Source organism: Callospermophilus lateralis, chromosome 15 (assembly GCF_048772815.1).
Source record: "Callospermophilus lateralis isolate mCalLat2 chromosome 15, mCalLat2.hap1, whole genome shotgun sequence".
NCBI classification, from domain to species: Eukaryota; Metazoa; Chordata; class Mammalia; order Rodentia; family Sciuridae; genus Callospermophilus; species Callospermophilus lateralis.
Genome location: NC_135319.1, coordinates 61,691,098 through 61,707,872, shown reverse-complemented (window position 1 = coordinate 61,707,872; position 16,775 = coordinate 61,691,098). Strand labels below are relative to the sequence as shown.

General features: G+C 40.3%; 1 protein-coding gene across 4 annotated transcripts in view; it reads right to left on the bottom strand.

The window, feature by feature from the left end:
* Window positions 1-16,775, bottom strand: part of Plce1 (phospholipase C epsilon 1) — a 283,071-nt gene that overhangs the window by 39,036 nt on the left and 227,260 nt on the right. For all 4 annotated transcript variants that reach the window (XM_076834573.1, XM_076834570.1, XM_076834571.1 and 1 more), the window contains exons 15-20: window positions 14,937-14,998; window positions 14,689-14,854; window positions 11,411-11,518; window positions 10,214-10,330; window positions 8,835-8,993; window positions 505-634 (exon numbers count right to left, since the gene is read on the bottom strand). In XM_076834573.1, coding sequence (XP_076690688.1) covers window positions 505-634; window positions 8,835-8,993; window positions 10,214-10,330; window positions 11,411-11,518; window positions 14,689-14,854; window positions 14,937-14,998 — 742 coding nt within the window. The remainder of the gene's footprint in view (window positions 1-504; window positions 635-8,834; window positions 8,994-10,213; window positions 10,331-11,410; window positions 11,519-14,688; window positions 14,855-14,936; window positions 14,999-16,775) is intronic.

Here is a 16,775-nt window from a genome sequence, read left to right as displayed (position 1 = left end):
CATCCCTCATGTCCGCCCCCTCCTTTTGGTGGGGCCAGAAGGAAATGTCTTGTTGGTTTAGTAATCTGAGAACCAGGAAGGGAAGGGGAATGAGGCGCTTTTATTTCTATCATCCTAGAAAAGTCTTGAGTCGAAATGAGAGAGACAGCATGGAGTGGTGATGCTGCCCCCTATTGGCAGTGGAGGAGAAACTGCCCAGAGCCTCAGCCACATCAGAAACCAAGAGGGTGGAAGTGAACTTCTCTGCTACGATTCTCTTTCTCTAGGAATGTGCTCCCTGCACCATCCTCTTCTCTGGGTTGTGGTCATGATGGCTGAAAGAATAAATCACTTTCCTTCCTTGCTGCTCACTAGGTTACTGGATTCAGAAACTTTCAGACAATATTATAAAATTTGTATTCTTGATCTATAGAACTCCAGACTTATATGAGATGGGGTGTGAGAGAAAAGGAAAATCATTCAAGTTTTCCTTTACACACAGTATTGGACTCTTGTTTCTCTTACCATCAGAAAGGGATTCATAGTCATAATCATATTCATCCTCTTCATCTTCCTCTTCCTCATTATTGGCAGGTGGGGGATTGGCATTCCCACCATTATAAGCCTGTGCTTGCATGGATGCTAACTGATGAGCCTGTAAGAAAGAAATAATTAAATACTAAACATGCCAACCAACTGAACTTTCACTTAGAAATGTCAAAACTACCACCTAAGGTTTACTACAGCAATTAAAAGTGGATCACCCTATTTTGATTCATTTGAGAGAGGAACAAAACCTCTAGATTCATTTGAAATGCAATGTCAAAACTTGAACAAATGTCAACATTCTTACAGGAAGAATACTGGAGCTTTTAGAAAGGATCGCAAGGTACCTGGGTGTAGTGCCCAGCTCCCTAGGCTCCTGGAGCAAATCCTCTGAGAGAAAACTTTGGTGCCTTGAAAACCCAGGATCCATCCTTAATGACTGAAGATGTGAAAGAACCCATTAATTCTAGAACAGTCAGTCTCTGCTAAGACCCATCCCCTTCACTTTTTATTTTTCCTTCTTAAAATAATATGAAGAGTCCTCTGACCTTAAGAACAATATTAGGATCGCTATGGACAAAGATCAAAAGAAGAGTTGCCAGTTTGAAGAAAGCTCTTTTGCAACAGACTTTATCCAAACTGCAAATCAGATTAAAAAAACAGGCTTAGAAACTTTGGGAAATTTGATGTGTATGGGGAGGGAGGTCATTTATTGAATAAAGAACACGGAATTTTGTGTATATTGTATTTATACATATATACATATATTTATACTTGCATAAATGTATGTATTCATATAATTATATAATTTTGTACTTGTTCTATATATGTACAAAGTGTAATTATATATCATGATATTAGTGAAAGAAAAGATGTTATATGTTAACACAGCAGGGGTTCTTGATCCATTTGTGTGTCACAAATCCTCTTGGCAGTCTGGTGAAGTAGAATCCCTTCTCAGAATGATGTTTTAGATGCAGAAAATGAAATGATTACAAAGGAATTAAGTAGTGTTGAATAGAGTTGTCAAAGGGTTGGAAAACAAATTTTGTGCTGTGAGGATAAATGCGCTCTATTTTTTTTTCTTATTTACTTATTTATTTTTTTTGCAATGCTGGGGATGAAAACAGGGCCTCATGTGTGCTAGGCAAGTGCTCTACCACTGAGCTCCACATGCAGCCTCCATCCTTTTTTTGTGAGAGGGAGTCTTGCTACAATGCCCAGTTCGGCCTTAAATTCCTGGGCTCAAGTGATCCTTCTGCCTCAGGTTCCCTGAGGAGCTAGGACTACAGTTGTATGCATTTCTTCATTAACATAGTAAAAAACATATAGTGGTAGGTGAAGTGATGTTTTTGAAAATACGATGAGCATAAATAATTCTTGGTGATGTTAGTGATGACCATGAAGTTACCTGAAAAAAAAATCTATCCTCTCTACTGTTAACAAAGACAGAGTGCTGCCAACACTGCAGTGGTTTGTTCTGTTGTTTATAATCAGAGGAAATGCTAAATTTCAGCTAGAGGTTAGTAAAATGAAAGATGTAATATGCGTCCACTTGCATCCAAGAGACCCCTGAGTTCTAGCTGTGGGTATTATCAAGGTTAAGAATTCCTGTAAGAAAGGTTTTATTTGGCCCTGGAATTCTGTATGTTTTCAAATGATTCTCTACATTTTATAAAATATGGTGATATTTTACAAAATGATATTTGAAGGAAGATAGAGTGTGGCTATTGTCTATATCCAGATATAATGTTTTACAATGCAGTCCATGCCAGATAATTGGATATTGTCTAGGCCAGGATTTCTCAAAATGGGTTTTATAGAGTTCTGTGGGTGTTAATAGCTGATACGGAAAAACTGACAATTCAGTAACCACAAAACACAGTGAAAGTTTGGAAACGGTAGCTTAACCAAACCAAAACACGTCTCCACTCCAGGGCTTCCCATAGCCTTCATTTAATATGCTAAAGGACATCGTGATTCTTTCAAGATTTCCAGAGCAGCAGTTCTCATGCTTATTTAACCCGGGAATCAATCTACTTTCTTCCTCCCTCTCTTTCCCTGTGTCCTTCTCTCCCTCCTTTGCTTTCATCCTTTCTTTCTTTTTCTCAGAGTGTCTAATAGGACCAGTGCTCTTCAGAACTTAGGGAATTCTGTTCTAGGCACAAGTGAGCCACAAAAGCAAGAGTGTGTATCACTGATAAGAGAAAAGGCCTGACTTGATGCACTTGGCTAAGGCCAAGTTCTGGGTGGGAATGATGATGCACAGGGCCTGGCAGACCCTCTTGCAGAAAAGTGTCAGAACCATGGGGAGGAAGGATGTTATCCAAGGACTACAAACAGCAGTGTCGGGAAGCTGTGAGCCAAGGCCCTGAAATGCTTGAATACTTCCAGGGGGCAGGAAGCATGAAAGAGGTGGCTGACCAGCTAGCCAAGAGCGGATGCCCTCCTCCTTTGCGATAGCCTACTTATTCTGAGGCAGAAAAAGAAAGCCCGAATCCTTGCATAAAAGCAGCTCAGATATATGTTAGAGGATTCAAGCTTGGGCTCAGATGAGGAGACTGCTCCTATGGGGCCAGGCAGGAGCCATGTCTCACTCTTTTCTGTTCTCGTACCTGGCACAGAGCCAGTCATCAATAAAGTGTGAACTTTTGAATTTAGGGAACTGGAGTATAGGACACATGGTAAGACTCCTAGAGAATTCTGTAGGGTGTGGTCAGGAGGTCTCAGAAACAGCCTCAGCATAAACCTGAGGCAGAAGCTGGGATCTAGAAATGCCCTGAGTCAGTTCATTGTCACTGTTGGGTGAGTTTTTTGCATGGAAATGACCCAGGTCTTCTAATTGAAAGGTCAGGCCCCAGCTTGCTGGAACTGTCGACTTCACCTGGCCTCACGTGTGGTCAGCGCATCTGGTCTAGACTCACGACGTGCCAGGTAACTGAAAAAAAGGGTCTGAGGGTGTGACTGTGGAATCCTGGTCAGTACTTGCTGGGAGATCATGGTGGTGGCTGTGAATCCTAGACAAATGGGATGGGATAACATCATCTCATTTCCAAAGTGAGGAAGAGGTGAGTTGAGGAAATCATACTGTGGGCAGTGTCAAGGTGACACTTGACAATGTTCCAGGATAGATTACTAATTAGTTGGTTAGTGAGAACTTAGAAAATAAAGAGGGGTTTGGAAAGAGTGGACCCGTGCTTCCAAGAAAAAGTCTCCTGCATTGTGACTGCCTTAGCCTTTTGGACAAGGTAACTCAGTCTGAAGAAAACAGCAGATAAGTAGTGTTTCTCAAACTTCCAAGAGATAAGAATTCTTTTTCTTTTCTTTTGGTACCAGGAATTGGACCCAGGGGCACTTAACCATTGAGCCACATCCCCAGCCCTTTTTATTTTTTATTTTGAGACAGAGTCTTACTAAGTTGCTTAGGCCCTCAGTAAGTTGCTGAGGCTGGTTTTGAACTTGTGATCCTCCTGTCTCAGCCTCCAAAGCTGCTGGGATTATAGACGTGTACCATCGTGTCTGGCAAGAATTATTTTTCAATAAATAGATGGCTTGGGCTTTCTTCCCAAAATTCATATTTTTGTGGGTGAAATTTGGGACCTTCAAGTTTGCTTTTTAAAGTGCCCCAGTGAATCCTATCATTGCATCCTGATGTCTGTATTACCTTTGAAAACTCCTGTCTGAAGACCCAAATCTGGGTCCTAGCTCTGCCATTACAACTGGGTGGCTTTGAGAAAGTCACAGAAATGGCCAGGCTTCAGTTTTCCATTCTATAAATAAAGAAGCTGAATCACAATCTGGAGCAACTTGGGCTGCAAGAGAGGAGAGCATCAGACAGGAGCAACAACCACCCTCAATTCAGGTGGCTCTTTTGGAAGGACCTGGGGTTGTGGGCCAAAGGGCACTTGAGATGAAGACAGTTTAGAAATCTGCTAATAAATATACCAGATGCCAGAAACAAAACTCAAAAGAACTTTGTAGGATGCAATAACATACCAAAGAAGGAATAGCCAATTTTATGGAGGTAAATATTAGATTCTCCTCTATAAGAGATTAAAATTTATTATAAACCTGGAAATATTGAGTTATCAGGCACAAGAATAGCCTGTGTGAAAAAAAAAGAGAATTGCTTTTCTTTTGCACAAACTCAACATGAACGCCGTGTGCAATGAAGAATTTAAAAATCAAGAATAGTCTAAGGTTGTAGAAACTGTGGTTTAAAATTCAGAATAAGGGAGGTCACTGTTCTCATGCCATCAGACTCCCATCTTGGGTACCGACTTAGTTTTGGAAATTCCATTTTAAGATTGGTAAATTCAGGAATATCCATAAATTTAACAATATCCCAAATATTCTTATTCAAAGAGTCTTAGCAGCCATATCCTGTATAAAGCAGTTGATACAGACATTTAGCTTGGAGAAGAGAAAAGCTTGTAGGAAAATACCTGATGGCTTCCTAAATATGAAATTACTCTGTACAGGTTCCGGGAGACAAGGTAGGGTCAATGAGAAGGAGAAACAGGAAGGAAGATTTGGGCTCAACATGAAGAACACTTCCATAACCACGTGACTTATCATTAGTGGGATGGAAGCCTGAGGTAGATGCAAATGACTGGGTGACAATGGGAAAGGCAAGGGCATCCAAATACATCCGGAAGACAGTGGCCTGCATGTCTCACACAGCCAGGGCAGCTCCACCTGTTCTCCAGCCTGCAGTCTCCAGAGAATAGCCTGGGGGAATGGTGCTCAGAAAGAAACAGCACCTACTGCTAGGTGGCGCTTGGAGGAAGGGTGGTTGAGTACATATGTCAACATTTTACTTCAGTGACTTTATAACCAGGCTTTTTGGTGCAGGTCTTGTAGGGTCTGGAACCCAACCAAATGCCAAGTCTCCTGTAGCAGTTTTGAGAGTGCAGGTCTGGATGAAAGTGCCCCTGTAGGAGGTCTCAAACTGGTGGTTCTTGGGCCAACTTCCCCTCCAGACCAGACTCTGCTGCAACGACTTGTTTTCTTCTTATTTTTTAAGAGAAAGGATTTCACTCTGTTGCTAGGCTGGCAAAACTCAAGGGATCCTCCTGCCTCAGAATCCCAAGATACTGGGACCACTGGCTCACACTATCATGTCCAGAGGGTACAGCATTTAAAATGCATTTTTTATTTATGTAGTGCTGAAAATTGAACCCAGGGCTTCACATAGGCTAAGCAAGTGTTCTACAATTGCTCTACACCCTCAGCTCAAACAGACTTGAAAATCAATTGAATTAGAGCTGTCCATTTTGGGGGACTTGCACACTGCATGCCTGCCTCACCACTTCCAGTGGTTACATATTCAGCTAGCTCCTCACACTGATATTTCCTGCTTGGGCACCAGAAGGTGACTGATTGTGTAACTTTTGGTCTAGGGTTGTATGTGGACTTCGGTTGGGAAATGTGCACTTCTAGAGCACACTAAGACTTCCAGGGATATGCGAGTCCAGATATTTTTAAAGGAGTAAGTTTCTGGACCTTCACTACATATGTGTATGTGCCCTTGTAAAAATAGGCCTGCCTAACTAGGTGCAGGGGTGCATGCCTGTAATGCCTGCAACTCCAGAGTCTGAGGTGGGAGGATGGCAAGTCCAAGGTCAGTTTCAGCAACTTCGCGAGACCGTGTCCTGAAATAAAATAAGGACTGAAGGTGTGGCTCAGTATTAAAATGCACCTGGGTTCAATCCTCTGTTTAAAAAAAAAAAAAAGTCTTGCCACAAAATAAGCAGATAGTTGACTGTTCTCTCTTCCCACCTCTGTTTCTCACCACTGATCTTTTGCTGTCTTACATGAGAGAGGCTGAACTCTCACCCCACGACTATCACAGTGTAATGCTCGAGGTGAAATAAAAGGGGCACCTGAGAATGTAGCGCTCCCGAGAGAAAGTTCTGAGATGCTAACGCGGTTGGGAGGACCTTATTTCATCAGGGCAATGAACATAATTAAGACTCCACATCCCTCCCTTGTACCCTCCCTCCCTTCCCGTTCTCTTCTCAGAATCAAAATTCAAGGTCAAGATGGTCATCATGGAGATGATATTACAATGCATATTTGAATTTATAAGCAAATTCAGATATTTTTTTCTGATAGAAAATAAATCTGTTTGATAAGATCCATTGATTCAACTATGAGGACTATTTTGTATAAAATATTTGTAAAAGTAAAAATATGTGTGTATATGATAAATAGTGTTAAGACATGAATGTTTTGTAACTGTTTAAACTTGTGATAAAAATATGTAATATCATAAAGCACACGAAAGGAAAGAAAAATTATTGAGAGAAATACATAGTTTGTAACACTTGATACTTAAGCAAAAGAGTTTGAAGGCCACAGGCCCAGAGGATCCATGATAATTTTAAGTCACTCCAATTAGGGAAAACCTGAGCAGTAGTGATCTGTTAGGATGGACTGGTTGAGGCCCTTTCTGGACACATTCACTTTTGTGCCCAGGAGTGTGGGTTTTTTGGGTGGGTGGGTGGTGTTACTAGAGGATAGACCTGGGGGTGCTTAATCACTGAGCTACATCCCCTGCCCTTTTTATTTTTTATTTAAATTTTTTTAAGTTGTCAGTAGACCTTTATTTTACTTACTTATATGTGGTGCTGAGAATCTAACCCAGTGCCTCTCACATGCTACGCAAGCGCTGTACCAGTGAGCCACAACCCCAGACCTTATTTTTCATTTTGAGTCAGGGTATTGCTAAGTGCTTAGGGTCTCACTAAGTTGCTGAGGCTGGTTTTGAACTTATAATCCTCTTGCCTCAGCCTCCTGAGCCACTGGAACTACAGTCATGTGCCAGCTCCGAGGGGTAGGTTTAAAGATGATGCTTCCTCTGGTTTCACTTTTTCCTTTCCCACTGTGAAGCCATCTAAAACAATAAGGGCTTCTTGAGGTCAGGAGGTAATATAACACAAATCTCCTGCTCAGCCTGGACTTTGGGCTACCTGGACTCTCTGTGGGTAAGTGAAACGATCCGGGAGCTCCTTGGGGTTTATTAGGACAGCAGGTAACAGGATGCTCCAGGGACCACTCAGAGAAACACTAATGTTCCAGAATGGTAAGAAACCCTGGAAATGGAGACTGAAACATGGGATAATAAGATGCTCAAAAAATGGTCTCCAATTCTGACAGGGGTCTTACAGTTTGCCTTGGGAAAGATTCTATGGGAATTTAGTGCCAGAAGGGTCCTTTAAGGCCAGTTACCATAAGATTCCCATTTTACAGATGAAGAAATTGAGGCACAGAAAGATTAACTGGCCCATGGTCACATGGCTGATTTGTGACACAGTCAGTGACTAGAACCCTGTATTTTAGCTTACCACTTAGTATTTTCTTCCTGCAATATCATGTTGCGTATCATTCAGGCTTTAAACTCAGACCTTGTTTGTAAGGTCTACAAATTAAGGCTTTGAGAAGGGTTGATAATTATACCAAGGTGACTATTTAACTAAATCTGACTAGACACTTGACTCCCTTTGACTTGACATTTTGTATTAATGAATGAGGAGAAGTTTCCAAATTCATTGTTCTGAATTCTGTTTTCTGGAAACCACCAAAGCAGGACTGGAATTGGGCTGGGAGGCTTGGAGGTGGTGGCATAGAGAAAAATCTAGTTTGGGCTCTGAATGTCCTGCCTCCTGGGTTGTAGCAGTGTGGCTCTTGTGTGGGGCTGATTCACAAGGCAACTCTTGGTTGCTGTAAGTTTCAAAAGTAATGTTTTAGGGCCAACAGCGCCCTCTCAAACAGAACAAGTACTTTTTGGCAATTGTTACTCTGTGGGACAAATGGGTGCAGCCTGGCTTATGAATCCAGTGTCCTGAACTTGAACTTCTACACAGATCCACAGGCTGGGGTGTGGGACTTTGGCCCAGAGTGGGTGAGGCAGGAGTAGAAGTCAACATGCCACCATGATACACTGGGATCACAGGGCTATGAGGCTTCCACCACAGACCCCAAGCCCCAGAGCTCTCCCTAAAGAGGGCTCTCTCTAAATAGGGACTATGGCAATCCCTGGGACTGACAGCTCTGAACCCACTCAGAATAAATTAAAGCACAGTGTTACATTCTATGTGGGAACAATTCCATGAGAAAAATTTCAGGTAAGTGGGATGAGAGAATTTATTGGTTTATGAAATGGAAAGGCAAAAAGCAAATACAACATTTAAGGGAATTCAGTGTTCAAAAACTGATTACCCAGCAGAAAGGTCCTCCGAAAGGTTCAAATGACAATTTCTTTGTTCTGAGCATACAGCACATTCATATCCTGCTTAAGAGGGTACCTTTTGCTTTAAGATGTCCACGGGCGTCTGATGGGCCTTTAGCTTCTTGTTTTTAAGAAGTACTTTCCTCCTAAGTTGGTCGGGTGAGGGAAGCATTGGATCATCTGAGAAATCAGTCTCAAATAAGAATCTAGCCACCAGCTTTTCTCCAAACACAGTCTAAAAGGAACAAAGGAAAACATACCAGGTCTTTGGTCTCCACTGGCTAAATACGTCTAGATTTCCTAAATGTACTAGATAATTCAGCCTGGCCAAATTGTTTTAAAAATCCCCGGAAGAGGAAGGAGGAAAGGACTTGTTTATTTTCCCTCCACAGTGTCTTACTGAAGGAAGGGAGGTGTTTAGGACAGGGCGAGATCTAGGTCACTGTGCAGCTGGGGCCAGCTCTAAGATTCAGGGAAATGTTCTGGGGTCTGATGTGTGAAAGAAGAAAACAGATTCAGCTGGAGGCTGTGGGAGAATGTGGTCTGTTCCTGGTGAGGATTAAGAAGTCAGAGGTATACGAACCTTGGAGGGGATGGAAAGTGAGGACAAAGACCGAAGGTAATAGGGAAAATTTGCCCCCACATCGGATAAAGAACCACAGACACCATTTTCACAAAGATTTTTGAGCATTGCTCTCTACAGCAGAATGTCTCTCCAGGAGGTGGGTGGAAAGAGGGTACACAGAGTGATCAACTGGCGTGAGGGTAGAAAAATGTGGCAATTTATATTCCTAGAATTTTTTTTTTTTAATTTAAAAGGAACAAATCAAATCTTAGGCCAAAGCAATATGAAAGGCCAAATTTCTGTAGCATTAATATTGGATGACATTTTATTCTGTTGATGCCCCTCCCTCCCATTAAGAGCCATGTTTCTAAATGCTTCTATCACTGGAGAGAGGGGAAGGCTAATGGAATATGTCTCCTAAATCTGTCTGCATTACAATTCCTTTCTATAAGGAAGGCTGTCTGTCAATATACATTTCCATTAGTCTAGGCTCTGTGCTAACTTGGATCCCTGAATTGTAGTATAGGTCACAAAAAGATTTGACTTAAAATAGTTTCAGTTTTTCCACATATAACTCACAGGTGACATCCTGGCATCCCTGACTTGTGTTACTAGAGGTTTTGTAAGAGTTGGTCTGTTTTTACTCCCAAGGTTTTCTGGAAAAAAGTCAGAGAACAGAGTTTATATCACTATAGCTGAAAAGAGGTGCCATTCAAGAGGAGTTCCAAGCTCCTAGGGAAGCCCCATTTCTCAGGTCTGTGGGCCCCTAGTAGAATGTGTTTCATGGCCAAAGTCCAGCTGTGGTGTGGCCCACAGGAGTCCCATTGAAAGCCCAAAGACAAGCAAGACAAAGGCCAGGATACCATCCTGCCTCCTAGTGGGGAGCTCACCTTAAAAATTTCTGCCATTTTTCGTTGCTGAGGCAATGAACAATGGTTCTCAATGGATATGATGATTGGCAGGTCAGAGCTGATGAAGGCACTGCGATCAATGGCCTCAACCACATCCTATGAAAGCCAAAACAGTTTCTTAACAGTCAGCTATTTGTCCAGGGTGGTCAGAAAGCAACGTATTACATCATAGCCAGAAAGCATCTGAATTGTTGCATTCAGCAGACTCTGGACAAAGGTGATTCTCATCCTTTTATATGTACAGTTATCCCTCAGTATCTGTAGGAGGTTGATTCCAGAATCCTGCAGACACTGAAATTTGTGAGATACTCTAGTCTCTTATATAAAATGGCATAGTATTTTCATATAATGTACACATATCATCCCAGACACTTTTTAGTTTTAGCATCACCTATGAGATACTTTAAGAAGTTAATTTTTGGGGGGCAAAAATACACATATTATATCTATTCATGTGTGTCTACAAATTTAGTTATCAACTCATTTTCCCATCTATATAGTACAAGAGTTTTAAGAGTGATAAATAGGAAAATGAGTTAAAGAGAAAATGCATTTCAGTCATTATCTGTACATATAAGATGAAAATAATAATATTCCTTCCCAGTCTGACCACAGTTCAGAGAAAAACTGATATTACACAGCCAAAAACACTCTAAATGAGTAATTACACAAGTGAACTAATATGCTACCCAGAATTTGAAATAATAATCCCAAGGAGATCAGTCTTCTTGGGTGATCAATCTTCTCGGGGGAAATTATTCTCCTTATTTTATAATGTTAATTATTTAATTGTATCCTTCTGACAATATTGGCTTTTGTCAGAAGGATAAAAGGGCAAATTGTCCTTTAATTCTCATAGCAAGAGAATATATCCTGCCTTTATATATCATCATATCATGAAGAATTGCAATGATATCATTACATCCTAACTAATGTAAAGTAATAGTTACTAAATTTTGGTTAAATAAGAATCAATAAGAGTTCTAGATCAAATTCCAGGAAGACGAACATGTGCACACTCTACACAATATTGCAAACATTTTTGAGAAATATTTATTCAGATCCAGCATGAGAATCCTTGATCTAAAATGTAATTTGGTAAGATGACTAATTTGAAAGACAGATGAAGATAATATCTCTTCATGATTTTACTTGAAGGAAGTGCTTAAGCATTACCTTGAAAGGAATCTTGGTTGTCAGTGTATGTCCATGATAAATAATGGGCATCCCATCATCTCCATCCCAGCAGTCCAGCTCTATGCTCCTACAGCCTTGCAAGAGGACCTGTGTGAGTAATGAATGAATCCACCCCAGATGAGCACCTGGAGATAAAGCTTCAAATTGAACCTAGCATACAGTTTAGACATCAATCAGTGTTTGCACTCAGGGATAAAGCAGAACGGTATAAAATCAAAAATAATTATTGCACCTTGGACAAAGTTCACAAATAATCTGGGTTAGGGAATGGAGAGAACAGATTAAGGTAGGAGCATTTACCAGAGCTGAATATTATTCAAAGATCAATTTGAGAGCAAAAACATATAAACTTTTTTTTCTTTCTTTCTTTCTCTGCCTTTTGCACCTTTGATTCCTTGAAACAGCACATCTTGAATTTAGAGAGCCCAGCATGAGCTCTATATGGTTAGATTTCAATGGAGGTAAAGGTGCTAAAGTCACAGCCTAGAAGAATTAAAACCACCAATTCCTTACTGAGCGGACTAAACATTTACATGAAGCCAATCTGTATGAAATATTCTCCATTAAGACCCAAATTTAGCAATGTAGAAACTTCTTTGCTATGAAAATGTAGTAAGAAGAATAGAAGAAAGGAATTATCAAGATTTTGCCTATCTAAACCCAAAACCACATCTGGAGAAGAAATAAATTCCTCTCTTCCATATGCATAGCAGATACCAATTATTGATTTTGGCACACTTATGTATGAATATTTAACAACTGCACAATTATACATGGCAATAATGCACCAATAAAAGATATGAAAAAGTATTCAGCCCACTTGCCCCTAGGCTCACAAGGGCTTCAGCAAAGTACTGCAGAAAACACCACCAATGAATCCGATCGGGTGATACCCATTGGCTGTCCTGGATCTAAAACTATAAGCAGGGCTCCCAACACATGTGCTTGACTGGGTTTGAGCTTTGTATTGTCTGTTTGAAGCAACCTCCTCATCTTCCTTCAGGACTCTACCTGTAGAATACCTTAAACAATTATCACATCATGGAAAGGTAATAGAAGCCAAGAGGCTGATATATCTATGAATGGACCTATTCTCTTATTTGAGAATCCACATAACTATTTCCATGTGACAAAAATCCATTATTAGGGTTTAGTGACCAGAAAGTTTCTGCATCAAAGTTTAGATAGTGGAATGCTTTTTATTTTAATATTTTTTATGTGCAATACTTAATAGGTTCTTCCCATTAAACATCATAGTCTGTGGCCTAGAATTCTGAGGTCACCAGCTCCTGGCAACAGCTAGAGTATCTATAAGTACATTGTCTTGGGCTGAAGATTGTAATGTGGCAGGTAGGACACAAAGATGCTTCATCTATAGGGAAAGACTGCCAGGTTGGGAAGAATGCCCAGCAACTAGCAACAGATTAGATGGGTTTTCAGCATGAAAAGACTAAATGTCTTTACCAAAGGTTGCATGACCTTAAGTTCTCCATGTGTAACTAGAAGACCAGGGTTGGGAATTCCAGGTAAGAAGAACAGGGCTTATTCTAATTTTTCATCTGTCCCGTAGAGAAATGATAGGAAGTAACTAGGAGGACTGAGGGAGAGTGGAGAGCGATTAGAAACAGAGTGAAAGGGCTCTGACACCAGTCTAATCACATCTGTGAGTATATTTGGAGGGTTCTCGTGCCTTATTCAAAAACTGTGATAATTTCAACTTGGATATAATGTTAAGGAGTTTGAAAACTGATGTCAAATAATGAAGTAGGAATAAAGCTAAGGCATTGACACTTGCTTATTTTCCTGGGAGGAAAACACACACACACTCACAAATATGTAGACATGCAAAGATAAGTATTATGAACTTATATATGTGTATATGTACACATGCATATATATTACATATGTGTATCAACATATGGATATACAAATGAGACATATGGATATACAAATGAGATATATGTGTATATAGGTACACACATACCCCATTCGTGTATATATATATACATACACATATATATCATATCCCATCTGTGTGTGTGTATATCTCTATCTATCTATCTATCTTCATTTAAATTTCCCATAGAACAATGGATTTCAAATTTCTTTTGATTTGGAATTCTCTGCAAATGAAAGGCCAACATAGAAAACCCATAGAAGGGAAGCACTTCAAGGAGTCGGGCAGGGTATCCAGGATTCCCACCCTTCCTACCCTGTGGCTCGCTCATCTCATTGTCAGCAGCTGAGGCCCCTTAACAGCCTTCTATTTTGAAAATCACTACCCCAGGACACTGAATCTTCATTTCACAATAAAGGTCCCTTAGAAAACAGTTAAAAATGCATATTTCATGCTAGATCATCTTTGGGACAAAAATATGCCTCTTGCTGTGAGGAATATCTGGACTAATCCAGAGAACAAAAGAATCCCATTGCTGCTGGGGTTGTGTAAATAACACTGATACGATTTTCAAATTTGGGCCTGTAGGTACACAACCACACACTTATATTCCCTGGACCCAGCCTAGCTCTCTTCTGATTAACTTCTTGTGGGCATTCAAAAAACAGGCAGCTTGAAAGAGGAAGTTGAAGACAATATAACAGACAGGCAACGGACATGCAAGACCATTGAGAACTGGATGTGTAGGTCAAAAGGATGTGCTTTTCCCAGTCCAGACAGCCCACTTTTTCATAGAGCATTCCCATGAATTCAGAGGGACAGTGCCTCCCGTCTGTGCAAATTTTTTTTTCCCTCAAGTTGGTTACCATAGGGACAGATTGATTGTCTAACAAATTGCAAAGCAAAACAAACAATATTTTGGGATTAGCTCTGTAAGAAAGTTGCATTTTCTACTACGTTTTCCCACTACAATATATTGATTTATTTAGCATTTAGTGAAACGATTAGATAGTTTTCCCATGAGAAAATCTAATTTTAGTAGGAGTAGGTCAGGCTCGGATCTAAAAGCTAGGAGTCTCAAACAAATACTTTTTTTGTGTGTGTGTGTGTGTGTGTGTGTGTGTGCCTAGAATAAGGGTTAAGTATAGATAGAGGGAGAAAACAAACAAAACAAAAAGAAGTAAAGAAAACAACTGCTGTATGTATAGGCAGTTTTCCCACACATCATGGCTCCTTACGTTTCACATGTCCTAGTTTACAAGCTCTTTGAAGGAATCGGGGGTCAGGTTTTCATGACCTTGGGGGTTATATAAATAATAAGGTTTAATGGAAACCACATTGCAAATGGCCTTCTCGGTACCTGGCTGTAGAGTTCTACTGAGGATTCTCCTTTGAGCTGATGACCCGTGAGGTAGGTGTTGTGTGAAGATTCAATGTAATAGTAGGAGAGGGGTAGCTGCAATTCTTTTAAGTTCTCCTGTGACTCTTCATTTTTCGAGGCAAAATTATCTTTATCCATCAGAAACCTAGATGAAACACACTTTCTTAAGACTGCATGAGAGCAACTGACATTCTTAAATGATGGGCAAAAGATCTTTTAAAAGTTACCTTGCAAATCCTTCAAATGACATTAGGCCCTGATGACACATGTTGATGCTAGGCTCAAACTTCTGCATGGGATACAAAAAAAAAAAAAAAAAAAAAAGAAGTGTTATTTAGGTAAAGGAAACTAAGAGGGGAAAAAAACCACCACATGATTTTTAAAACCTGTTCTTTTTTCATCAGGAAACATCTAAACCAAATATTTGAACTAATTTAGTAATGTACCAGTAAGATGTAGTTTTTAGCCCAAAAGAAAATATTTATTATATGTGAGTTTATTATACTAAGCATATTTATTTAAGAGAAAAAAAAGGGGAGCAAGAGAAAAGAATAAGGCTGATTTATATGAAAACAAAGCATATCAGTTTATCCAGGTGAAAATGGGGATAATAATAGCAGTTACCATTGAGTAGGTGGGAGGTGAAAAGAGATAATTTTCATAGGGCACTTAGTACCGCATCTGATCTAAAAATACAGTGGGCACAACGACCTGATAATATTCCCGCCTTTTTTTTTTTTTGGTACTGGGAATTGAATTCAGGGCACTTTACCACTGAGCTACACCCTAGTCCTTTTTGCTTTTTATTTTGAGACAGGGTCTTGCTAACTTGGTGAGGCCATCCTTCTTCCCCAGCCTCCCAAGTCGGTGGGATTACAAGTGTGTGCCACTGTGCACAGCTACTCTCATATTTTTAGTGATCAAGTCCAACTGCTGGATAGCTAATCCACAGATTCCCAATCACACACTACGGCTAATTCTGAGGAAAGTGATGCAGCCACACTGCACAGCATCCCCACAATCTCTCGTGCTGCTCTCTAGTCTAAACCATCACCACCTCTTTCTTGCCTGGGCGACTAGGATAGTCTCCTAACCCGTCTCTGCCTCCATCCCTCAGCATAGTTTATTCTCTGAAGTGATCAGAGCGACCTCTTGAAAACATAAATCATGTTACTCTCCGGCTCAAAACTTTCCAAAGGCTTTCCATTTCACATGAAGTCAAGTCAGCCTCCTTCCCATGGTCTAAAAGGCCTAGATGATTCAGCCCCTGAAACCCACTTAAAATCATGTCTGCCACTCTCTGTCTGGCTTATGAAGCTCCCCTAATACTAGCTTTTTTTGTCATTCCTCTTAAACCCAGAGCTCACTCCTGCCTCAGTAAGTTTGGAATGCTCTTTCTTCAGAATCTCACATGACTTACTCATTTGGGCTCTGTCCAAAGGCCACCTCCCCATAGTGGCTTTTGCTGAATTACTCCTCAGCCTTCTCACATCACTCCATCCCTTACTTTGCTAAATTTTCCCCATAACTCATTGTTATCTGAAATTACAAAGATCTTATTTATTGTTTGCCTCACCCATTAGAATGCAAGCTACACTGAGGGTCCGAACTCTGATCTCATTCATTAATTACTGTATTCCCAGCTCCTGAAACAGAGCTAGCACAGTAGGTGCTAATACATATTTATTAAATGAAAAAAGAAGTTGAAGACCTAGACTAATTCTGTTGTGCATGCTAGAATAACAAGGAGGAATTATGTACTGACTTTTTTTTTTTTTTTTTTTTTTTGGTGCTGGGGATTGAACCCAGGGCCTTGTGCATGCTAAGCAAACACTCTACCTACTGAGCTATATCTGCAGCCCCATACTGATTCCTTGTAATGGTCACTGAGTCACAGACAGCATGGGGTCTATGTTAATTATGTGTTACATAAAACATTAGTATACTTGATATTTAAAAACAAAGAACAAAACAAAAAAACAAACAAAAACCTCAAATTGTCCCAGATGTGAAGACTTTGGAAAGAAGCATAGAAAGAATAAATATTTAGCAGCAAATTATCAGAG